The 26982-nt window shown below is 37.6% G+C and overlaps 1 protein-coding gene across 8 annotated transcripts; it reads right to left on the bottom strand.

Annotated features, from left to right (window-relative positions):
* Positions 1–1597: 1597 nt before the first annotated feature.
* On the bottom strand, positions 1598–26982 carry DCUN1D2 (defective in cullin neddylation 1 domain containing 2). Of its 8 annotated transcripts, none has more exons than XM_055802654.1 (8): positions 26838–26982; positions 24184–24580; positions 20948–21116; positions 18151–18281; positions 13193–13360; positions 5335–5417; positions 2856–2952; positions 1598–2132 (listed from the first exon to the last, which is right to left on the bottom strand). In XM_055802654.1, exons 2-8 carry the CDS (start codon positions 24356–24358, stop codon positions 2053–2055), a joined length of 903 nt encoding a protein of 300 aa, XP_055658629.1. In that variant the 5' UTR covers positions 24359–24580; positions 26838–26982; the 3' UTR covers positions 1598–2052. The 8 variants fall into 8 exon arrangements, 5 of the variants coding, with proteins under 5 accessions (XP_055658629.1, XP_055658628.1, XP_055658632.1 ...); XM_055802653.1 differs by having other exon boundaries at positions 24184–24400; positions 26838–26975; XM_055802657.1 differs by having other exon boundaries at positions 13193–13306; positions 24184–24400; positions 26838–26975.

Here is a 26982-nt window from a genome sequence, read left to right as displayed (position 1 = left end):
AAGAGCATAATACAGTTTTAAAATCTCGTTGACTTCTGTAGAGGCAGTGGACTTATGTACACAAATGCACTTCTAAAGAGATGTAGTCAGAAACTAATAATTTGGCTTAGTATTACTCTGTAACTCTACGCTGAAGAGAGCAGCACCTGAAGACAGAGACACTGACATCTAGTGTCTGCCATGCAAGTTTTAACATTTACAAACACTGCCTGGGGTAAAAAGATTACTATTACTAAATCACTCATGGAGCATTTGCAACTTGCCTGCTATATTCTTATTAACAGAAAATTTGCTAATTTGTTCAGATTTGTCCTACTCCTGCTTTCTAAACATCATGCACAACTGAAATTCTCTCAAGCAGAAGAATGAAGGTAATCTTTCTGTACGCAGCATGTACATTTGTTCTTGTAGGTTGCATTGACATAAATTCATATAATGCTTATATGAACCTATAAGTATCAGAGTTCCAGAGACTATTGTAAGCTTTTATACCCCTCACAACTACAAAATAAAATAGTATGCTGTCATGCAATACTTAAATGATCTGATATGATACAAACAGATATAAATTATATAACTTAATGCATTATTTTATCCAAAATTGTTGCATCTATTCAGCTCTGATTACAGAAGATTTATCGATCATAGCTGTACATACTCTTTAGCAACGCTTCGCTTTAACAAACTTTTACAGTGGCTACGACAAACTCATTTTGATGAGGTAGCATTTAAAAGAGCCCTGTGTGAAAACATGTTGAATAGTTTCTGGTAAAACTTCTTTGTGCTTAGGTATTGGAAGACACTGTTGAGAAAGAGGAGACTGACCTCTGTACACCTTATAATCGATGGCTGGTGAAAGAGGCAAAAGAAATGACCAAACAAATTCAGATTTGGTGAAAACCGGTCCAATTCCACTAGCCTTGAGATCAATGATACTGCAGTAACTTACTCTTCCCCCCCCTTAATTATATAAAATTGAATGCACATATATCCAAAGGCATGAATGCCAATCATCATTAACATAAAGTCTCCTTACCCCTAACTACTTCTCCAAAGTGGAAGCCAATTAGTTAAGTCTTTGGGCTTATTCACATTTATTTTCTGTGAGAAGTGCCAGGAATTGCATTTATAACTATGTTGCATTTAGCTAGAATTTATGGTATGTTTCAGGCTACAAATAAAACTGGAAGTTATATTCCATCAGTTCATTATTTAAAATAAATAAAACATAATTGACGACTTAACTGAATTATGATAATCAAACATGAGTTGTAAAAGCATCTTTGGTTGTTTAATAACTACTTTAAGATGGTTAATAGAAAAAAGCTAGAGTTGCAACACCACATAAAGCAGCAGCCCTTCCTCAGCAATGCTACTGTTACATGTCCAAGCACTTCAAGAAAAATAATGAGGAAGTTAATCTCACTGGGAAAAACCAAGAGGCTGTATGTAATCAATCTATACATCTAGGACCCAAAAATACAAATTTTAAATTTTGGCAACAAGTAAAAAAAGCGTAAGTGTTATTTGTTTTGTTACATTTCTACATTAGGACAGATCCATGGAACTAACTTTTATAAAAATACAACATACTGCATAAGTTTTATTTAGGGATTTAATTTATATACCACAAATACTGCTCTTAATATAAGTACAATATAATACAGTTTTATTTATGTAACTGCTGGTGTTCACTTTGGATCATGAACTGAATGGCATGCTGTGCTGTCAAAACTTTAATAAAACGGCCTCTAGGTAAACTTCTCCAAAGTATAAAATCATGCAAAATCTACATCCTATATGATACAACCAGTACAATGATTGAAGCCAATAGCCTACAAACAGCCTGGACTATCTTCCGAGTTTGTTCTTGAAGTGTTCAAGAGTCAGCAATCATTTTCTTTAGGCAGAAAGGAAGAATTTCAGTTTTGTCTGCAGAATCTCATCACGACCACCGAAACCAGCATCAATGTGCACAGTTATCAGTTAACAAATCTTCATTACCTAATGCAGTTCAGAGCGCATGTTTAGTCCAAACTGACAAGTCTGGGGTTAGGAAGTTTTACGTTTTCCTCCTGTGACTACTGGTCGTGCATATTCCACGAAATCATCTATAAGAACAGGCCATGCTCCTAAAAAGAAGTCAAGCAATTCAGAAATTAATGTATAATTTTCAGCAATAAATGGATGTAGTCTTTAAATACAAAGGAGCAGAAGCTCACTGACATTTCTGGCCTAGTCTAGCTTTAACTTGCATGAGATTATAAACACATGAAAAAAAGCATCTAACTAATAAATTAGACATTTGAACCTCTTCTTGCAGCTATAGTTCTAAGTGTATTTAAAGCATAAAACCCCCACGCTGCCAAGTTTATAAACATCAGCTGATAGCAAAACCATAGCATTCCTATTAGAGCCATTCATAACTTGAGAAATATTTCTGTACACAGTCATTCCAAAACAGGGTTTGCAGGATTAGTAGCAAAGTGTAAATTGCTTCTAGATTAATAAAAAAAAAATGCCCATATAGACATTCCTGCCATTAGAAAAATGATGTATTTCCTTGCAAGTAGCAAAAAATACAGTTTCACTGCAACTCTGATAGCATAACAGGTTCAAACAGCATGCGCTATAACATGGTGTGATAGTATCTTTACTTCTGTTTACACACTACACCAAACTAGTTCACCTTCTTATCTTTACCGTTTTGGCAACAAGTATGACACTATATTTGCAGCTAAATCTCTAAAGGTAAACAAATTAAGACAGAAGGTAGCAGCACACTCAGTTTTTCATTTACAGCAATATTTTAATTCCACTGTACCCATTTTTGAAGATATTCAAGTACTGCTTACCTTCTTCATCATAGTTGGACATATCATCTGCAATCATATTTCCAAAGTCTAACAAAAGATTCCAAGTATCTTTTGGAATTGATCTTTTATGATGTTCCTATAAAGGAGGAAAAATGGTACTGTTCAATCCAAACTATTTTCAAATTCCACACCAGTATTTTATATTGATGAATACAGAAATACATGTTTTAAGTATTTTTTTCTTCTTCTCTACATCTTTTTTTTAATTATTAAATAAAGTTCAGAGCTTCCAAAGAAAGCTACAAGGTAAACTGCAACTAAAGGAGGCAAAAAAGTGTAAGAAGTCTTTAACAGATATATTTCTTCCACTTCTTCCATTCTGCTTTTAGGGTGTGTGTGTTCCTAACTCACTATGAAAAAGAATAAACCAAATGCACTTTATACTTCTACTTACTGGCATCCATTCCAGGTTCTGAAACTGTGCAGCCATGGGTTAGCATTCTGTCATTTCAACCCGAGTCCTTTTTTCCTTATCCCAGTTTCTCTTTCAACTTGTTGGTTATAGTTGCACCTATGCTCTTCTCACTCCCAGACTGCCTTCCGAACACACCACCTCAGCCTCTCTTCAGCTAGCTATTTTCTCCTTCACCACAATGCACTACCTGCATCTGCTCCACTTCTGCCCAGTCTCCTTTTTCCCAGTCTGTTCTGTCCTCCACTACCATCTCCTTGACTAATTTCAGATGCGCTTTCTGCATCACCCCATTCACAAGTACTAGTTACCACCCCGGCCAGTTTGAGCAGCACTCATAAAACTTCAGTTCTAGTCAGCGTTCTCTCAGCTTTTAAATTTAACACTCCCAAGAACAGAGAGTGTGTGGGGAAGCACAATTACTAAGCAGTTGAGAGCTATAGGATCAAGTCAGGCGATTCACATCTCCCGTCATCTGTTGATACTGTTATACTACTTGAAGACAGCAGGTGATTAATAGGGAATTAAATTTCAACACCTAGTTCTGGTTTACAGTAAAAAGTTGCAACTGCATGAAAAAACTTGCTCAGTGAAGGGTTGGGTTTTTTTGTGTTTGTGGTTTTGGTTTTGTATTGTGGGGCAGGTTTTTTTTTTTTTGTTGTTTGTATTGAGAAGAATAAATCACATTTCAAAAATCTGGAACTCTATCAAAATGAGCATGTTGTCCAACACAACAGCAAATGTGCCTTCTCATTCAAGGCAAAGGTCGTATCTTGACTGCAAGAAACATGACAAGCAAACATACCTTCTGGAAAAGGTTCCTTAAAATAAGCAAAATTCAAACAATAAAAAAAAACCCCAACCCCATCCTAAAGAATCCCAACCTGCTTCCTTCTGAGGTTGAATTTTTTTTAATCTAAACATTTTTTCTGAAGTAAACATACAGGTTAAATATTTGTAGCAAAGTAAGACATTTTATACCAGATCATCTAGATTATTGCTTGAAGCAGAGATCTGCCAAACCGTATGTTGTAACAAACTTGATCACATAGCCAAGTGGGAAAAAAAGTTAAAGACTTTTTCTTCAGTTACATCTATAGATCTGAATTTGGATGTGTTAAGTGTGAAACATGAAATGTCACAAGTTCTCCTGATGAAAGTGGCACATTATTCAGTGAATAATAAATATACTGTCCAAAGATTTAGAAGAAACTTCAGAAAACACTGTGAAAAATATACACTTCCCCTATTAAGCACTGGTGATTATGGGACAAAATGCAGAAAGACTTCCTAGTTCTCCTAAATTACAGATAAAAAGATAGATTGGGGAAAAAAAAGGTAAATTATACATTATGTAACATTATATAAGGTGGATTTTTTTTTTCAAGTGCATAGAAATGCAAATTTAGAAACATGGATGAATGAATCAGGTCTTTAATAAGAGTATTTTGCAATTCCTAAAGTTTAATTTATGCATCTTTACTGTGCTGCCCACAGAATTAAAACCAGTAATAGAAAACTGTCAAGATCAGCTCACAACTATTATCTAAAAAATGAGTCAAAATAACTACTCAGGCAGAACTTCCACTTAAAAAGAGAAGTCTCTCAGGTTAAGTCAGTCATAACAGGATTGACATTTAAAAAAAGACTGGAGTTTACGCATTAATACCACAGAAGGGAGGGCATGGTAAAATACTTGATTGACAATCATCACAGCTACCTTGAGAAAAAAGACAACATAAGTTCAATCTACAATCATGACTTCCTTTCATGCAGAAGCTTTTCTTAAGTAGGAGGATGCAGTATCAAGCAAGCAGAATGCTTTATTGCTTTACTATATCTTTTTCCATTCTTCTTGATCAGAAAATTATACAGAGAAGATTTCGTTTGGCTTGATTTAAGACTATTTTATATCAGTTTCCAAAAAGGAACAAGTTTGAAGGAAGTATTCAGACACCCTGTCTTTTTCTTTATTGTAAGCACACAGCCTACAGGCCAGACAACTGTAGACTAAGACAGTCAGGAAGCAATATGGTACATACTTACCATCAAAAATTTATTCCAAAGATCTAGAAATTTAAACCTTCCTGACAAGACTAAATTCCAATATGCAATTGCCATTTCTAGATCTGCAAGAGAAAGCAACATGTAAACATTACAGCACATTATATGCAATAAAACAATACTACATTCAGTACATTATGATACAAATGAATAACATTATTCTAAAATCACTACAAAAATTATAAGGAATGTTTTCTACTCTCACTAAACCCAAAAAACTCAGGACAAGCAGTAATGGTATAAATTGCATATTGAACATCACAGTCATAAAGATTAAAATTTTTCTGTCACCATCCAACAGTGCAAGATTAAAGCTACTTTCAGTCTACAGAAACAGAACAAAGCAGTTATCACTAACTTTGCCTACAAATAAAAAAATACAAACACAACAATATTGACAGAAACCCAAGCGTTTAAGTCTGCAGGTGCCAATTCCCATTAATTTATCACATTTTAGACACACTTGACTTTAAAGGGAATTTAAGGACACAAGGGAATTAAAAAAACATACTTGTCTGGGGCATGGTAATTCCTCAGACCCCTTACAGTAATAATTCTCTTCTTCTGGAATCATTCAACAGACCAACACCTACACCCAATACTGAAAATAGAAGTCCAAGAAAGCAGCCCTTGTTCTGCACCATGACCAGTGATGTGAAAGCAGAGTTCAGCTCATGCATGCCAACAGGAGGATGCAGCACCGCCGCACATTCAAGTGGAAAAGTAGGAGCAATATTAGATGCAGCATAAGAGTAAAAAGGATGTTTTCTTGAAGGCCTGTTTTCATCCTCAGCAACTCACAATACCTAATGGCTTCTGGGCTTGGTCCCACAGGTAACGGCACTAAATGTATGCATACTGCTGTGCAACCACAAAACAAAGCACAGCCTTTCTGAAACCACAAAAAGATTTCACGTTGTGCTTTCAGTGTAAAGTAAGTATAAACAAAATATGAAACTTAATAGCAAGTACTGTCATAGCAGGTAAGGCAGAAGCTTGACCTACACCTACAAGAAAGGAACAAGGTATTTGAAGTTGTACACACCACATTACAAACCAAAGGACACTGTCACCTGAAATCAAGTTTCAGGTCTGAAAGGGATGTTCCAGATTTTAACATAGCTAGTTCCCTGGAGTCTGTATCATAGAGGGCTGAGGCCCAGACAAAGTGCAAGATTTGCAAGATGCAGAGAAATGCAATATGCCTATACCTGGCTATAGAGACAGGGCTGCCACTGCCTGTTCTACTACAATCAAACTGCTTTTCAGTACAGAACTTGCTTTATGCCCTAATAAACCTCTTTCAGTCCTTCCTGTCTTTGCCACCATGCTCACTTTTCACAGAAAATAAGAGAATAGTTAATAGCGTTTACTTGCTGTTTAGATATGCAGATTACTCAGATCAGTTATCCCAGATGAAAAGCAAAAGAAATGGGAAGGGAGAAACTTTAATAATCTTAAGGGTTTTTAAACTTCACTGTGAAGTGACCAGCTTTGATCCCATTCACTCAGGCTTCTTTAGGAAGACTCAACCTTTCCAAGACAATCTTGCAAATCTTATCATGTGACAACATTAAGGAGAATGATCCTGAAGAAAAAACACCTTAATAGCAGAACAGTTTTTATACTTCTGATGGAAATATTCATTGGAAAAAGGAAGATGGTACAGGTAAAGAAACAAAGATGGTTACAGATGCCACAATAAAATTAAAGGGGAAGGAAGAGGCCATACTTCCTCGTTCGTTTGGGTATGTTTAAAATTTAGTATTATATTAGGGTAAACTTGATTATTGCAAAATTGCATTTAACACAATGCACGTGAAGTACTATCTTAATTAAGTTGATACTTGAGGGATACAGTATATGTGTGTGCAAATGGATTCTCCTGCACAAAGATACAGGAATTATTTGTTATAATGTAAAACAAAATCATACCCTGCTGAGTATGCCGTTCTGTAGTGGCCGAAACTGGTCCACATGAGAGCTGCTCTCCCCATCAAGCACACTGACAGAACACCTGATCTTGGTTAAAATTAGCTCAAGAAAATAATAAAAAAAGTAAATCTTCCCCATCTGATTCCCTGCAATCACAGAAACCCATGAACTAACGCAGGAGACACTTGAACAAAAGGACTAGATGGGATTATCGCTTTTGGTAGTAGTGCCAGTTTATGCAGTCTTAAAGCTCTCAAGAAAACTAGGCCTTCAGGTGTGCTGCACCCTCAGGGGATATGGCTGACATACTGAAGATAATTCCCTACCTAGGCTGAAAAACTTAGCACCACAGGAGAGAAAAGAGAATTTTTCTGCTTTAAATGGAAAACCTAGTTACAGAGTTCCAGCTCGACATTAGGATGCTGATAGTAGTATCAGTAACAGAATGCTGTGGTGTTCATGCATCAGCTACAATTAGTGCAGCACTAAAAAGAGAAAACAAACAAAAAAAGCCTTATGCCATCCAAGTTCTGCATCCTCATAGGAAGATGTGTTTGCAAGGCATGAATTCCTTAGGCAGGCTTAGGCATACCTGTTTCAATGCTGCATAGATATGAAGGCATCACTACAAATAAAATAAAACCAGAAGTACATTACAAAAATGCTGGTTTTGTACCAAAAATATGTTTCCCACATTACAGGCTAAGTTTTATAAATGGAAAAGACAGCTGCATGAATCTCTAGAAACTCACACCTAAGCAAGGACCAGTTTACAAGAGACTTCACTGCAAACATCCATGTTCACACTCAAAACATAAAAATTGTAAGCAGTTAATGTTTAAAGAACATCATAAAAATACCAGGTCATTTACTGTAACTTACACAACAGTTTGAGATTTCCCTTCACCCCAAAATATTTGCAGTGTCAATATCTAGTGAGTATTATATATCATGCAGCCCCTTCTGTATAATGGTTTTATACTCCAAAGTTTTTACATACATTGAAAGCAAGCTTCAATACCTAGATATTCACCTTTCTGGATATCTAGTCTAGTTGTGGCTACATACTACAGAAAGCTTTATAGATGCTGTAAAACCCTAAGAACTGAGTCACCTAAAAGCGATACCAATTACCATTGCAAAATTATTAAAACTAGATTTAAAAAAATTTAAATATATATAATATCTAAATAAAACAAGTTCAAGGAGGAGGAGAAGGTTAGTATAATAATGTTCTGATTTAAAACATTTTGTTGAATTGTGTTTATTTTAGTAAATATGTTTTAGTATGTTTTAAAAGTTCTTTACATTTTTGAATTATTTAAACAATCAGCTTTCCACAAAGTGAGCTACTCACAGAAGTAAGGCATTTTGAAGTATGATTTATTCTGAAACATTAAAGCCTCATTATATAATTGTTTAACCCCCCCCCCCCCCCCAGTCACTTCTACCTTGTGTAAACATAAAGCTTGACGTGAAAACTTGAAGTGATAACAAATTAGCACAATTAATGCAGAAGGAAAAATAAATTATCAGTTAGACAGCCTGTGTCTACTTTCAGGATTTGATCAAATGTTTATCTTGATCAAAGATAAATCAACAAAATCATATCATAAAAAAATAATCAAATGAAGTTCCTCATCCCTTTGCTATGATTTTGGACAAGGGCAATGAAGTCATTGAACACAAGTAATCAAGGAAATGAGAAGACAGAAAGATAAATCAACAGATAGCAAGGAACTGGCTGAAGAGTAGGATTTATGAGGAACATGAAATGAAGTTCATTCAGACCTGCTGTGTCGAAACAGTACACTGGGACTGCAGCACTTGTCATCCTCTGCCAAACAGAGCTCTCCAGCGCTCAGACTGCCCTACTATCAAGAGCTGTTTGTGCAGTCATGTTTGAAGCTGTGAGAATATTAAAACTAATTCACCAAAGTTACTGATACAATTTAAAAGCAAAAAAGACTAAAGGCATTACATTGGCTTCCTAATGACATTTTGAAATCTTTGAAGTTATTTATAAGACTACTTCAATAGTAGCCACCGTTGTCCTCAGAATCCCTAGATAGCATATTAACTAGGAGCTGTACATTATGATGGTAGAGTCTATCATGTTTTAGAGCTTGGAAACAAGTAATTTATTTTAAATGCATCTTTTGAGTTTAACTCATTGTCCCAATGTTGCCTTTTCTTCCTTTATTGATGTGGGATCATCTCATCAATATTGTAAAGCTTTGCTACTTCATATGTCATCTCTAGGAGAGACTCTGGGCAGCTTGTTATAAACATCAGTGCTCACCAATAAGTTTCATTCAAAGACTACTCTCTCAAACTACATAGGCAGCTTTTTTTTTTTTTTTACTCCAAAATAGCAGGATGCATCAGCTTTACACAGTACATCTACAAAAAAAAAAAAAAAAATCCCCCATATTAGTAAAGAATGTAACAAAGCTTGTAGGAGGAAAAAGTTAATTTTATTAGCCTTGTTAGTGAAAAAAAAAAAAAAAAAGACAAAAAAAAATTTGGAAATGAAAGTTTTAGAGCCAAGAGCCCTTTGTTTGAGGCTTTCTCTCCACAGTGCTTTAACCAAAACTTACTCTACAAATGTGAAAACAAAAAGAGCAGCCCACAAACTCTCCTGTTCCTCATAATGCATAAAAAATTAATTTGGACAGGCACAGAGACCTATTTTTTCATTCAACCACCTTGTAAAAATACATATAGCTTCTGTAAGATGCTGAACTTCAGATGTTTGCTTTTATAGTCAGTCATACAGTTTGCCCTAAAGTATCATTTGGTTGATACTGTTTAATCTCTCTCCTCTTGATTTCTCACTGGGACCCCAGGCAACTGTCACATAAAGCTTAAACAAAAGCATAAAGTTACTTTGTTTCAATAAAATTCCTGGACACCCTGCCAAAATTGGTGCCGATGTGGCAACAGTGGAAACTGGTGTCAATCTGCCTCAACAACTGGACTATCACACTACCTGTCCAACAAATATCAAATGAATACTTGCAAGATTGAGTGAGTTACTCGATTCCTTGTTTCCTCATCTGTGAATGATTTTAAGAGTCTTCTTTGGCCTCCAAATTACTAAGAACATGGACACAAAAATTAGTTTCTTTCCCAATCAGAAGGTTTTCTTCTTCTACAAACAAATAAAATCTATACAGCAAAATAACCAGAAAATATCATCAGGGTTCAGCCTAAAACCCCTTCACCAAATTGCCAAAAGTTTAGAGCAAAATAGCCCTTATCTGCAATTAGGAGCTCCCCAACAAAAAGAGAGAAGAGGGAAAACAGGTGAAGGGTATGATACAAACAGAGGAAGTGGCTGAAAACTCAGGGTCCAGCTGAGCTGGATCCATTCATCCCTGCAAAGCTGTAAGCAAAGACCTTCCCAGCACTCTACGTTAGGGGATGTACAATGCACAGCACCAGCGTTAAGTCCCTGTGGTAGACAGGGGAGAGTGGTGAAGCACAGCATGTGGATATCAGAAGAGCTCAGCGGGAATCAGGCAGGGTCTGACTGTGCTTATTAATGCTTATCTCAGCATCTGCCATGGTGAAGCAGGCTGATTCCATGCAGAAGCTTTCATGTTTATTATCTTGAGTATCAACTGTACAAAAGCAGATAAACTGCTTCTGAACGTGAGGTAGGCTTAGAAGATGATAGCTATCTAAACATCAATTTGAGTGCAGCTTAATGAACTTGACTGTAGCCAGTTTCAAAATCCTTCTGTCTCAGCAAATCTCTCCATGTACAATTGAGATAAACTACAACAGATGACTTAAAGTTGACTGGATATACACTTCCTAAGTAAGAGGCAAACACGAGTAAAGGAATCAATGAGGCATTGCTAGAATTGGCCGTTATGCCACTCTCTTGCTGCTATTGGCCTTTTTTGGTCAGATGCACCCTGCTCTATACTAAGCTTCTTTTAGATTGCTGGTATTTTCAGAAAGAAAAACATGCCCAAAAATAAAGCAAGGACCATACACACAGACCAAGGCCGCTGAAACACCTAAAATAAGGCATTCACAGACCTCTTCCAAAATAAACATGAAACTCATTTATTGAACTCCCTCCTCAGCTTCTTCCATCCACTCACTTTTACAAATGGATCAATCTAATTCTTCATTGAAAGTGGAGGAAATCTTGATAACTAGTTGCGGGGTGGGGCGGGGGGAAATCCTTCCCTAAAGTCTAGGTGTCTCTTCAAAGAGTCTTGAGATACTGCTATGATGAAAGCCAAAGCTGATGTTGCTTCAATTAAAAAGAGCATATTATACTCATCTGCTCATAGAAGATGCAACCTCCTTGAAGTCCACATACCGGATGCAAAGATAGTCATTCTTCTGGTCTTGAGGTAATATTTGATTCAAGTCTGAATGCCCTCCTCATGTATCATCTCTTGCTTGATCCCAGGAAACTGGCAGAGAGAAGGAAGCACAACCTTTTGAGCCAGCAAGCAGGCGAAGGGACCACAAAGGAGTGATGAAGGACCAAATTTGCTTTTTGTTTCCATTTTGGAAGTCGAAGACCATGAAAGAATGAATTAAGTTCCTCCACGGTGCTGAAACAAACTGTGGTAAACTCCTGAGATGAGGAATCTCCTGAACATGTCTTGTCAGGGCTCAAAGGGAGACCCATCAAGAGACTCACAGTAAGTATCCAGTTACACACACACACACACACACACAAAAAAAAAAAAAGAAAAAAAGATGGAGCTAAGGTCTTGTTTTGAGCTTGAACAGTGTCCTTAGAAATCTCAACTGCTCTGTATACAACATGACAAAAGATCTACAACCCTCTTCTTCAGTGCACTTATCAACCAAGAGCTAGGATGCATAATCTCACTCAGATTGCAGTAGAAAAAGCTAAAGCTTGGGAGCACAAGGTGAGATAAACCTCTCCAAGTCTGCACCCTGCAAATCTTACAGATTTATTGTACTAAATATAGTAGTGAGAACATGAGAGAGCAGGTTAGACAGAATCATAGTTATCCATAACACTTTGTGAATGTCTCCTGACAAACCAGACCTTAATAAACTACACCTTTTATGTTATCTCAAAATACAGACAAAAAACCCACTCAGATGAAGTTTAATATATCAAAATATTATGCCTGCCAGGTCCAACATGCAGTCAGTGAGATGGCACTGCTGTGTTGAAATCTTGCAATCTTTTTTCCTGAATTCCGTCCACCACTTAGAGAGCAATAGTCTTAACAGTTATAAGCATCCATCTTTTTCTTAGATAATAATCAAACCTATCCCAATGTATTTGAAAGACACTTGACGGTTCGGTCCTGAGTAACATCAATCAGAACATAATTTTCTGCTTAAAGAAAATCACAGTAGATCTCATGCAACATGCTTTTCCTTCCTGCATCTCATTACTTAGATGAGCTATCACCTAGGGGGCACTGGTACTACTTTTACTTTTCCAAACAGCACGTGTCCAGACTGAAGCACACTACTTGACAATATTAAGCTAACAAAAGTAAATTTTATTTCTTTTTTTATTTCTAACATTCAAGTTGAATAAGACTATAGAGACAGAAGTCCTGCAGATATAAAGAGAAATAAAGAATCCCTAGTACCACCACACAAACTACAGAAAAAGAGAGACTCCTATAAAAGGCAGCCCTACTTCTAGGAATGAGTATTCTGAATGAGAATTCTAGGAATGGTATATTGAACACTGTGCCTGTTTTGGGGAATGACAGAATACATGCAACTTAATTTACTGGAGAGGATTCTTCCAATCTAATTACATAAAAGCAGAATTTCTTGAATTGGTTTTGAGGGAAGCTGTAGAATAAGAAGAAATTAAAAAACAATGGAAGACAGGCTGTTCTAAAAATGAACTAAACACAAAACTGCACACACACACCTCTCTCCTCCGGGCCACTTTTCTGGAGCAAACTCTGCTGCATTGTGAAGATGACGGTGTTGGGTATCACCAAAATAATTTCTAAGAATGGCTTCTGTGCCTTCCCACTCCCACCTGTACAAATGGCGGCTGGTTTAATAAAAGGTACTATGCATCCTGCTAAAATTTCTGGAAAGAAAAATGTTTGGGATACACAGAGATTTTCTTCAATATATGCTCCAGGCAAAAGGGTTCAATGAAAACTGACAGTAATCTCAGAAACGACTTCTAGAAATTCAGTCTGAAAGTGCTGGTACCCAAAGTGAAGCTAGACATGGTGAAATTCATCTTGGTATGCCAAAGGAACCTCAGACTGCTACCTACCATCTTTAAGATTTCACAGAGATTAAAAGGAGGTTCTAAAAGAACCTCAGTGGTTTTCTGCCAAATTGGGAGAAAATAACTCATCCATGGGGGTCAGTCCTGTATCTAACATCATCTATGACTCAACTAACTCAGCTGATACAACAAAGAAAACCTGTATTAAATCTGCAACTTATACAAAACCTACAAAAAGTATAGCATGGTAGAGGACAGGATTAGAATTCAAAATTATTTGGACAAGCTGAAAAACCACTTGGAAGTAAGAAAGATTTCATTAAAGAGAAGTACAAAGTCTATAGCTAGTGGGAATAATCAACTGCAGAAATGCAAGATCAGAATTAAGTGGGTGCATTGCAGTTCTGCAGAAACCCGATAATATAATAGATCACAAACCGCAGACAGTGCCAGTGTTATAAACATAATCAAACTCAAAAATGGGATGTAAAAAACCCCCAAAATATTTAAGGTGCATGGAAGATACCTAGGCCTGTTGGGTACTACAAGACATGAGAAAGTTAGATCAATTGGACTGCAAGGGAAAAGAGAGTTGGAAGATATAATTCCATCATTACAGATTTGGAAGATAAAATTTTTCAGGGTAGTCTGTTTTACTCAGTCTAGATACTATGGGAAGATGCAGACACACTTGCCAAACATAGAAAAAGTTGTTAATAACTCTAAGGAAACGTATTCTGCATATTTACCCTGGATGGTTAAGTACTGAAATGGAGAATTCAGGAACAAAGATTTAAGGTATATGCTAGAAAAAGAAAAAAAAAATAAATCTAACAATAGGTTTGAACAAGTGTGGGCATAGACATGAGACCTGCCATCAGAAATTCAAGATGATATTATTATATGAAGGCAGTGGCACTCAAACTTTCAGCCAGAGGACCAGTGCCAATCAGAACTCAAATCTTGCTGATAACTATTGAAACTGAAAAGGCAAGTTAGTATATATTGCTAGCATACCACTGAACATTTGGTTAGAAAAACATCTGCCAGGAATGGTTTTGGTAGATGTCTATCCTGTCTGGCACAAGGCAATACACTATACAAGTTTTTCTCTATCTTTTAAATGTAAAGACCACCTGGAATCCATGAATCACTATTTCCTGATGTTCTTCAAGGGAGATGGGGCAAAAAATAAAGTAATAACTGCTGCTTATCACTTCTTAAAACAGCAGAAATTTTAAAAAAGTAATCTGAAACATATTAAAATACTGACAGAGCAATGAACATGACTCATAACCAAAGCATCGCTGTTTCAACATTTTAGAGGTATTTCAGCAATTTCTTATAGTTTCAATATGTTAAGATAATAAACGTGAAAAATAATTGCAGAAATGAGTCTTCTATGCCTAGCAGACATTTTTCTGGTGAGCTCTATTCTCAAGAGTTATTTCTGTTAAAAAAACCCACATGTGTTAGCACTTAGCCTGAAGGATCCAACAGAAGGACCATTTTAATTATGTCTTTTTTTATAAAAAAGTTTTTATTAACAATCTGCTAAGAATAAGAATTTCCCATGTGTTACTGGCACTATGTCAAATTTACTTAGTTTTCAAACAGGCATATTCATAGATCATGTGTATACCTGAGAATCAAGCAATATTCTTTTAGCCTACAGACGACTCCCCTAAAGCAATGAATGCAACAGCTACCAGACTTGGTGATTTCAGCTCCAAGTGTAATAAGAGGAAGCACTGGATACTTCACCCCCCAGAAAAATCACATGAAAATGTTCTGTAATTGAATGTTCGGAAAGAATTCCTTTGATTATTTCCTCTTCATTAATTAAAAGCATTCACTTTTATTCCTACTTGACATAAACTTACTGACCTCTTAGTCTTCAAGTCATAATTCAAATGTGAACATATGGGAATGAGCAAGCAAGCACTATCATGGGAGCACATCACCAGAAACATTTTACGGCAAGCACATAGGGCAGCAGCTTCGCAGCATCCTACACTTAGGCAGCACTGCGGGGTCATCTAACACACATGTGGGGAAGAAGGGGAGGTCAACACCTGACAACGACCTAGACAGAGATTTATACAAGCTTATTTGGTAACAAATCTAATTATACGTTCTCTTTAACTATCTGGACTAAATTCATAAAAGCATCCTAAGCCAAGGCTCCAAACTTAGTGATAGAGAAACAAAACTTCATACACAGATGAGAGAAAACTCCCACATCTCCTTGACAATAGGGCACACAATCATTGGTACACAAATACCAAACACCTCTGGAGAGAGGGAGGGAAGATGGACAGTTTCTCATCCTAAAAGAAAATACATAGTGTATACAGAGTAAAAGATGCAAAATAAAAAAGCACCTAGGTCCATATTAAATGTAGCTGAAGCAACTAGAATTCTCAGCTCATACTGACACTCTTGTAAGATAACTAATTTTTTTTCCTTGCTGAACACTTTTTTGCTGAAAGAGAACAGACGTAGCTCTTAGAATAATCACAGCAGGAAGCAGTACATTGTACATGGCAACCTGTAAACTTATTAACTCCATCTCCTTGCTCCACTGAATATAATGGCATTTGCTGAAAAGATTTCAAATCCAAACCTATACAGTGTTAATTTTTATTTGGATAAGCTATCACTGACCTTGGTCACTCCACAATGTCCTATTAGTCAACATGCTTGCTCAACATTCTCTTTCTACTTGACCTATAGCGACCCAAGTTCACATCAGACAGAGATATGGTGTATCTCCACTGAAATGAAACCAGTGGCACCTGCTTATATTTAACATTTGGAATCACTTTAGAAAAAACAGTCGGACAAAACAGTATCACCAAAATACTGCTGTGCAAGAACTAAGCACTATTTGGAATTAAGAAACAGTATTACAAGAATTATTAAAATTCCTGAAAACTGAGATCACCAACAGTTCCAATCAATACTTTCTATAGTTTATTTTAAGCTTTACTTTCATTTTTGCACTTCTTTCTTTCTCCTGCTAATACTTCAGCTCTTAGCGCAAGAAGGCACTTAGGTGTTCTATTGCCAAAAATTACCATTTGTACACAACAAAGACAGACTTACAAACGAAAGGGCCTCCATGCCAAATAAACAGAAGTAATGGAAACCAAGTAAGTTTCCTTTTTCCTCCTCATGTCAAATAAACAGTACATTCACTTCCACAATCTGGGTTGGGCTGCCTTCCCTCCTCCTCCTCTTTGTACAGGCTTAGGTGAAAAACTTCTGAGACATATTTCCCAAGTACGTGAGTTTCATATTGGAACTGATCCAATTAAAACAGGAAGCCATTTGTGACATTACTTTAGGTACCTCAAATTCCAGCTTCAGCTGTAACTGACTTACCTTTTCCACAATATGAAAGTACTAGGCTTTTTAATGAAGAGCGGCAAGAAACTGAACAACTAGCTAAGGGACCTGAATTCCAACCACCCTCACAGAACCACTACAAGACACTTTCATTTTTGCATCTGGAAAGGTGACATGTGACCCATGAAAGAGTGACACACAGAACGAAGAATGAAATTGCTGCAAAATATAAGGAAAAATGGTAACTGGCTAAGAGCTACCCACAGTTTAAAAAAGAAAAGAAAAAACCAGACACCAGGAAAGACAAGAGATACTATTCAAAGGAATTCCAAAGAAAAAAATGTGGAACAGACGCCTCTGGTTGGGGAGGTCTAAATCAACATTCTGCTCCCTCATCTCACTACTCTTCTAACAATTTTCGAGAAAAAGTGTTTATTAACAAGCTTGCCAAGTAACGCAGACACAGAGTTAAAGTGGCTATGCTAAACCCGCCCCCCCCCCCCCCTTTCCTCTCACTCACAGCACAAAGAACTGGTACGGTGCTATTTGACATAAAAAACAGTTTAATTCCTCCCTACACAGTGTCTTTTGAAAGTGAACATTCAAAAAATTTGAAAGGATATCAGATTTCATCTTACAGATTTTTTCATCTATTCACAAACTATAGATAATTTTGATTTGAAGAGAAGAAAACATTGGAATTTAAATAATACATGCATTTTACTTCAGCAATACAAGACATGGGTTGGGATAAATCTCAGACTTCATAAAGAAAAATAATGTTATACTGTATAAACTGTATGCCTATTTCTAGTCATTATATTTGAACCAAGTCCATAATATTCTTTTTATAAGCTTTACATAAAAACTGTAAGCTAAAACTAAAAATTCTTGTAACAGTAACTTTTGCACAGAGTTTTCTCCCTCTTTTTAAGCCAATATGGACATCTTGTTTCAGTTGTTCTGAACAAAATGGAAAACACAAGGAGCTCACTAGCTCAGTCTTTAAAAAAAAAAAAAAAAAAAAATTATGACAGGTCTCTAAGAACTGCAGGAACTTCCCTTGACAAGATGAGAAAGAATGTCAATACTACAGAAACCCCCATTAAATTATCTGTACCAAGGGTACATTAAAGAAGAGATTAATTTAAAGATAGGAAAAAGGAGAAGTCAGTGAAAAATCAATAATGAATTTACTATAAAATCACCAATGAGAAAACTGTATTATTGGAAGTATTGGGAATTGACTTCACTGTCTGTAGATGATTCCTCGATTTTTTTCTACTTACCTAGACCTTTTTGTCCAGGGTTTTTAGCAAAGTTAAAAGTAAACTGATAAAAATCTTTAAACTTTGTTGGATCTTTTAGCTCTTGTTCCAGTCTTGGCAATAGAGCTTTTAGTTTTTCTGTGGTGTCACACCTGTTCAAAAGAGGTTACGTTATTTGTAAATATTTGACATTTTTTTCTCCCCCCCCTTCCTTTTTTAATTTTTTAACTTCTAGTTTCAGAGCAAAATAAAACAGCAGTTAAGAAAAAAATAGAGTTTAAGTATACATATAGGGTATAAGATAAAAATAGAGTAATATTAAAAATGTAAACACTCATATGCCTTTACTAAATGTTTTAAGTGGAACATTATATACAGGCATTCATTAAGTACACAACCCAAACAGGATTCAGTGGTTTAACTTTTCTCAGACTCTTCACAAGTTTATGAACTCAAACAACACTTGTTATTCTGTTCTTAAAAGCATACAGACCTCACTGACATCTGCTATCCTTTCCCCTTTTATAGCTCTTGTAACACAAGGTTGTGAGATTTTGCTTTAATCTAGATAGACCTTATTCCCTGCTCTACCTAAAAGAGCTACATACTACATTTACAGTTAGATTAGAGTTCCCAGCAAAATGAACTATTATTTGCAGTCATCCTCTCCCCACCATAGGACACTTGCAGATAAAAAAAGGAAAAGGGAAAAAAAAAAAAAAGAGCTTTTGACAATAGCTTGAAGGCTGGCAAACTGCTTAACAGCCTGGCACAGGTAAGCTAAGATAGAATACATTACTGAGATTCTAACAGAAACACATTCCTTAGTAACACAAGACAGAAGCATTTCCAGTGAAAGCACCTGAGCTGACAATATGTAGTTTTAAAAGAAAGGGTTTCCTCCATAACAAGGAATAAAATGAATATTCAAGGTTTATAGGACATTACCAATACTTTGATTTGTACCTAGAAACTCAAAGCAAAGGAAGCAGGTTTCAAAGAAGCAGCTATCACAAATAACTGGCATTTGAAAGTTCTCAGTAGCTAAACATTTGTAGTTATTCTAAAGATTCAAGAGTAATTTTATTAAAGGATGGCTAACTATTGCAGAATCCATAAAAAAAAATGCAGATACAGTTTTAACTGTCTTGCATGGTACAGATAAAAATAAGTACCTTTCTGGCTTCCAGCAGTACCTGGTGGAGAAAAAGATAACGAATTCTGCCAACAGTCTTCACCTGACAACTTCATGGGGGCTCGATCTAGTTAACAATAGGGACATATATCATACCTTCCCATAGGTTTCTTAAAGGTGCTATATGAACTAAGCCTCAGGGAATTCTTTTCATTCACATCTTCACCTATCTTCAATGCTAAAAACTGCAGACACTACACCTTCAGTATGTAACAAAACCATTGCAAATTCTCAATAGGCACTATACCATGGCAAGCAGATACGATCGGATCATGCTCTCAAGAACACTATAACGCATGCTGAACAGAAGGAGATAAAAATCACAGACCTCAGTGGAACTGTATGAGAGACAGTCATAAGGACATAGGAGCAATGGGAAAATAAAGTTACAAAACAAAATCCAAGCCAAAAGACACAGGTGGTTTAGCAAAACCTTTTTAATCAGCTATATCAAATAATGCTGGCAGCCTTTAATGTAGCAGCATGAGCACTTGATTGCTGTCCATGGCTAGAAAATTGTAATTATTCTTAGAATTTCTATCCAAAGGGACAAAACAAAGCACTGGACTTCAGATGATACCAAAAGTTATTTCATCACAATTTCTGAACACCCTTACCTAAACAGGAAAGCTTTGAAAGAAGTCAGTAACTGATGAGATCATTAACAATAATACTGCTAGGATCTCATCTCAAACCGCCACATTTGCTAGATGCTAGTCTGTTGTAGAACAGTGTTGGTAACGCACCATTCTAAGATCAAATGAAATTATTTAGCTACAAAAATTATGCACAAGTAATAAACTGTAATTCTCCACCTTTCTATTACAATCTGTTTAAAAAAATAATCATTTTGACACCTCTATGTACTAGAAATACTGCACCTCTTCCAAGGAAAAGTTATACACAAAATATTATTTTATGGTGATAAATGCTTGACTTTATTGCTAAACAGAGGCAACACCATTTAACCTCAAAGTCTATTAGCCAGAACAGTTCCATAATCAAGAAAAAAAAAATTATCAATTACATCACAGTCAAACTAAACAACCTTTTCTATTACCAATACCCTCACTTTTATTTCAGTTTTTCATAAGATATTCTGTACAAATGGAGTATCCAGTATACAAGGCATAAGAGAAAATTGTGGTCTGTAAAACTCGTAAAAAGAAAAAAAGTCCTATTTGGTGGTGGTAAGGTAAAGGGAAAGAATTGAAGGTTCTTTTCTGCTTTCCTGTTTCTTTTCTTTGTCAACACTAACGGAATTTCTTTTTTATTCATGCATCTCCAGTGACTTTCAGCTTTTAACGACCCACAGTCCAACTCAAAATCTTAACACAACCATGTGTATGTTTACTGTGAATCACATAGGATCAGCATATCCACTGCCTTCCTTGCTGTACAGGTAAGAATTATTTTGCTTCACCCTTTTGCAGTCATTGTTAAGGTTTTGCAGTAAAGCAGCAAATGAATGAAGATGAGACACTACAGGCATTTAGCACTTATTATGCTTGGCACCCACCTTACCAGCTTTTTGAAGCTTCACACTTGATTCAATTAAAAATGCTTTCAACAGAAACCGAGCTCAGGTCTTACATTATGAACTATGCAGAAATGAATACTTACCCCAATTCTGTCATGCCATCTACAAATTCCTTTTTACTGAATTCACATTGAGTAGCTGCCCTGAACTTCCATGCTACAACCAGAACACTGATACTGGCTGGGTCTAGGCTTAAATCATCACAGAACTGTTGAATCCCATCAATGCCAATTTTATTTTCATCTTGTGGGTCTGCAGTTCAAAATACAAAGAAGAGAATTGTAATTATTCACAAAAATATTTACAAATAATCATCCACATAGCTTTTATGTACTTCACAAATGTTTTCACTTGAAATCTAGTTAACATCAGTCTTGAAGAGTAGCTGCGAATAGATTAAGTATTCTGCAGACTCTCCTAGAAATTGGTTTGCAACTCCTTCCTAAATTCATAGCTAACAAATGAAATAGTTTTGTCTTCTTTCCACAATGCTCTATAAAAGATCTGAATTAACTGAGGAAATGCCTGACTACAGCTAAAAGCAGTAAGGCTGATAAACACATCAAAATGTACAACATACTTATTGGTTAGCATGTATTAAACTTTAAAAGAAAAAAGAAAATAAAAATAAACCCAAACCCAACAAAAATACATCTATCAAGTGAGCTCACAGATTTTTTTTTCCTCATAGGTATATAAGAGAATCCACTAACTGTTTAAAGACTACACTAAGTCAAATACTTTTTGGTTTTTAAATTCTAAGTCAGGAAAATCGCCAAAATATTGCTTAAATAATGCCTTAGCATTACAGGGTCTTAAGCTAAAGAATACATCATAGGAAATACTACATTTCACTAGAACTAAGTAATACCTTTTTGAATGTCAGAGCCACACCTGGTAAATAACTTCCTCAGGGTGGATGTCACTAACAATTCTGCAACTGTAACAATTCTCTCTCAAAACCCCCCACAAACAAATAAAACAACCCCCCCTCTGCACGTAAACTTAAATTATTGGGGGAGAAAACAAGCTAACAAAATCATACCATTAGTTTTCAAAGCTTGACAGTTTACAAACTACAAAACTGTCTTTTCCAGCTTTTGATAGGAAGACATTTCAGTATTGTAAGTTGACTATGTAGAAAAGTGTCCCTCCAGTAAATTTAAGACTAACTCCTTCAGCTGGTAAGATTCTCAGCCATGCTATTTTTAATTCCTTATGCAATGAGTTGATAAAAAAAAAAATAATCAAACAACTCTAAAGAAAACTTTATTTTTTTGGGGTCTTAAGACTCATTGTCTTCTGCTTTTCCAGCCAATACTACAGTGGAAGAAATGTTAAAATGCAGAGAGGAAGTTAATTTAGCAAATAAAGACTTATACCCATTAAAGAATTACAGTCATGGTATAATTTAGGGACCTTTGAGCAGGAATAACAAACATCTATCCCACTATGTGCCTGATCTAGTTCCAAGACATGTAAAATACATTTCTTGTATATTTGGGAAGTAATTGAAGAATCAAAGGCAAAAACCACGCTGGTGTTGAAACCAGTGGAAAAATTCAGATTGACTTCAACAAGGACTGTTTCATCCTTATCATGTTTCACATCATCCAGGTAACCAGGAACAAAGACAAAATTGGTTTTTTGACAGAGTTGCTGGATAAACAACCAAGAAAACTAACAAAAGGACAGCACAGAAAATGAAAGATCTCTCATCTCAGATTTCAAATACAGGGCAACGTATGGAACATTCTGTAGGCCCTGTAGGACAAATGAATACCTTGTTCTTGTGTGGCCAATGACTCAGGTTTAAATGACATATTTAAAAAGGAAAGATGCTTAACCAAAACTTTTACAGTTTTTTTCTGACATCTTGTGAAGGGTTTGTTCAAGTTTACAGCTTTACTTAAGTATTAAGGGTGCTAGAACTGCAAAGGTGTGCTGCTAACCAAAACACAGACATAAAACTGACTAAACTTCCTTTCACAAAAGCCAAGCCATGCAGCTTGCCACTGCTATAAACTTATGAATAATAAATAACATTCGTGATTTTTTCCATTTTAGATATCCTTAGCAGCATTTACAAATTGTATATGATTTTGACTGAGCAATCTCCAAGACTGACATGCAAGGCAAGATGTAGATATACGTTTCATATCTATGTACATCTCTCTCTCTCCCCTCCCCCACCGCCCCAAACAAATTTTAAAAGCGCTTGTCTTTTTTTTTTTCTTTTTCCACAAAGGAAATGCTATAGTGTTGATGGCTCTTTGTCCCTACACAACTCATTACCACATAATAATGAAATATTAAGGAATGTCTATTCTTAAAATAGAACCCATTAGGTAAAGAGTAACAATACAATAAAGAGGTGGAAACAATATCATGAAGACAGCTTAAAGTGTATACAGGGCATGCCATATACTGCAATTCAAAAAGTACACAAAATCATAGTTGAGGAATTGTTAGTTCATTTTTTAAAACACGAGGTGCATGGATCTCAGCAGGGGCTGGTAATGGTTCCAGCCCACACTGCTCTAACATGTAATGAACAATGCACACATTCATGTCAGATGGCCACATTTCAGAAAGCACTTCTACCTGGATCTTGTACGTTCTTATATTTACATGGCTATCTTTTCCTTTTATTTTTTTCCTGTTCTTTTTAACAACACTGTAAAAAAAAAATGGAAAAGAAACAACTCTGCCTTTAATCCACTTCTCTGTGGCTTCCCCTCCAAGCCTTTCTGAACAGACACATCACTTTTGCTGTAATATGCCAGCACAAAGAAATAAGGGTGGAGTTTCTATGACTAGTTTTTGAGATTTCTTATTTGACTGTTTTGTCAGACTCCTAGCTGTAACATTATCTGAAACATTTTTTATTTTGATGTATAGAACTGCTACTATCTTTGAACAAAACTAACTCCCTCAAATATTAGTATAATTAGTATTATTTTGCTACACAAAGTACACTGTACATATATTTAACAGCAGCCACTGGCAAAAAATTAAGTTGCATAATAAGCTTTACTCTCCAACATATGCAGCTGACACTATTTCCTCATTATAGATTTAATTTCCTACTGCGAATTTACTTTAAGCTCTACAGGAATATCTACAGAAGTTGTGTACTGAACAATAAGAGCATTTAAAAGCTTTTTCATTCTTATCTCACTACCACAAAGTGAGAATCAAAAGCTAGCAATTTCTCCTTAGAAATCCTTAAGGATGGCAGAAGGAAAAACAGAAATTACACCCAAATGAAATAATTAGAACAAATACCCAAACCCCACAACTAAAAAAAAAGCCTTACCTTTGTATCGATTATACAATTGTTCTAATTTCTTCCTGTCTACTGAATTTTTCATGGATTCTTTGTAGTACAAGTCTGGATTCTGGAAGTAGTTGTCTGTTGCCACTTCTAGTTTCCACTCATTCTGCATTAAGCAGTATATAGCAGTCCTTTCACCAGCCTGGGTAAATGCCATAAACTGGCGGACCTTGTCCTTCTGAGACGATTTAAGCTTATGCTTTGGGATGCAAAAGAAGCAGGAAAGCCAATGAAGCTAATCCAGAAGTTTGTTTCAGCATTCTACTACTAATGCCTATCTTTAAATGGTTTTAGTTTTCTTGTTGATGACAACTTTCACTTCAGAATTACAGGAAGACAAAGCCTTGTTCTTCTGCAGTTAAAAACACAGCATTTTCTTCTGAAAATTGAAATAACAGCATCTATATATACATTTTTAGCAGCACATATTCTAGCAGTATTAAACTTGTATTTCTGCTTTATTGCTCACATATGCATGTTTTTCTGTTCTGCAACAGCAGTAAACAAGTTCCATCCCATAACAATATGGTTATCTTCCGAAAAATATGCCTAGAGGTTATACAAACAAGAAATGAAGAAGGCACAACTTAGAGATTCTGCGCAAGTCCTTCATACATGGAGGAAAACTGCTCAAGAGTTCTCCTAATATTTTCCTAGCAACAACGAACAATGTGAAATTTAATCATTTTAAGTGATCAGCTGAAAAAGGCAGAAGCGTTTCTCACATTTTTACGTTAGAAACCACTGCCAACAGAAGACAGGAGACAAAAAGAAAATAGGCAAAGTGGACATGTCGGAGATTTGCTGAATGTTAGAACAAGACTATGAAGTTGCTATAAATGAGATCCAGAACTTTAACTCTGAAAACGATGTTTATACTATTAATATGTTAAACAAAACTGCCTATTAAAGTGGTACACAGGAACCAACGTTTCTCTTAATGGCAGCGACCGTATTGACACATCCCTAAACTTCTGCAACACCCAAGAGGTAGGTAGGAACAGGGATTCTATAGGGAGCAAATTTGCTATTAACATAATTCAACATTATTCTTTACATGAAGTTGGAAGAAGGAAATAGCTTAAATCAGACTCTGGGTTTAATGATATTCTGATCCTTTCCAAAGTTGTTAAACCATACTTAACATGTTCCAGGCCAACAATTAAGCTGAGAAATTTGCCTAAGTTCATCACTACTGCTTAAGTCATCAGGTATAACAGAAAACGTACTAGTCACTTGAATATCAGGGAAAAACTGAATCTTGATTCAGTGAGCAGTAAACATAGGACCATCTTTCAGTTTACATGTTATCTCTTGTACACATATGGGCGGTGACATCTTGACTACAGATGGTCCTGAGACAAGAAACACATCATGTAAACATGATAAGGACTGTGGCCTTTCCTACAAGATTTTTCAATTTTATGTCAGAAGAAACATGCAAAGTTTCTTTTTATACAAGAAGCAGCACGTAAAACGGGAAAAGAGCTGAAAAAATAACTACATCGTATTTTGGCAAGAAAAAACTCAATAATCCTTTGCAAGCTCTGCGTAACCTCCTCCTCCTCCCCGCCCCCCCCCCCACCCCCCCAATTTTCATTAAAGCCTAACTACAACAGTCTCTGCGCTAAGATCTTCCTCCGTTCCATAAACTTCGTTTGAACAACAAACTTAGCGACGACCACTTTGAAACAGAAGTCTCGGACAACAATTCCCAAGTAAACCCCGCGTCCTCTTACGAGACTGCTTCCCACCGGGCATTTCTTAGGGATCTTTTCTAGGTTCAGAATGAAACGCCAAGTTATCTGAAGGCATGGGAGATAAGAAGCACGCTCGGCTGCCCGATCTGCTGCTCTGCCACGTCGTACGGCTGGTGCTCAGCGCCCTGCAGACAGCGGTACCTACACCACGGGGCGCAGGGGGTTCCAGCGTGCCCTCTACCCCGGGACCCCCAGCGAGCACCCAGGCACCAGGAAGCCACGTCTGAGAAGCCCCCGCAAGCCGGGGAGCTGCCCCACACCGCAAACCCGGCGGGGGAGCCGATGCTGGGGCAGCGCGGGCGGCGGCGGCAGCCGCCCTACGAACCCCGCACGGGGCAGCGCGCCCGCTCCTGCCGCCCCCCGCCCCGGGACGGGGCCGCGCACCGCGCCTCTCCCGCCGCTGCACCTGCCGCCTCCGGGGCTGGGGGGCCCGGCCGGTGCCGGAGCCCGGGACGCGGCGCGGCGGGGACCTGCCCCGCGAGCCCCAAGCCCAAAAAAGGGAAAGGCACGCGCCGCGCCGGCGGCCGGCGCTCGAAATACCCGCGGCGGCGCCCGCCCCGCCCGGCCCGGCCCCCCTCCCCCCGCTCCCGGTGACCTTCCCCGCTCCCGGCACCGGCGGAGGGGCGGCGGGAGGGTGACCCCGCACGGTGCGCGCGCCCTCCCGCGCGCCGCTCAGCCCCCCCCTCGCCCCCGGCCCGCGCGGACCCCGCCGCCCTGTGTGTCCCCCCCCGCCCCGAGTAGGGGAGCGGGACCCGGCGCCGAGGGAGGGGAGGGGAGGGGAGCGGCGGGGGCGCTCAGCCCGCAGGGCCGGGCGGCTGGGGCTCGTCCCTCCACCCAGCCCCGCAGTTTCCCTACCCCCCCACCCCAACAACCTACCATTTTATCACAGGCGCTTAGACCAACTTCGCTGCCCGGCGCCGCCTCCCGCGCAGGCGCGCACCGGCCCGCCCTCGCCGCCTATCGCCGGCCGCGCCGCGGGGACCCGGCGCAAAGGCGGAGCGCGGGGACGAGTCACCCGCCT

The sequence above is a fragment of the Falco peregrinus genome, chromosome 4 (genome assembly GCF_023634155.1).
Source record: "Falco peregrinus isolate bFalPer1 chromosome 4, bFalPer1.pri, whole genome shotgun sequence".
NCBI lineage: Eukaryota > Metazoa > Chordata > Aves > Falconiformes > Falconidae > Falco > Falco peregrinus.
This window is presented reverse-complemented; position numbering and strand designations above follow the sequence as displayed.

What these genes read in the sequence shown, in the direction of transcription:
- DCUN1D2 (XM_055802653.1), bottom strand. An exon ending in GATGGCATGACAGAATTGGG is followed by an intron (nt 18,282 to 20,947) that starts GTAAGTATTCAT and finishes TCTTTTGAACAG; the next exon opens with GTGTGACACCACAGAAAAAC. An exon ending in TTTGGAATAAATTTTTGATG is followed by an intron (nt 2,953 to 5,334) that starts GTAAGTATGTAC and finishes CCTCCTTTATAG; the next exon opens with GAACATCATAAAAGATCAAT.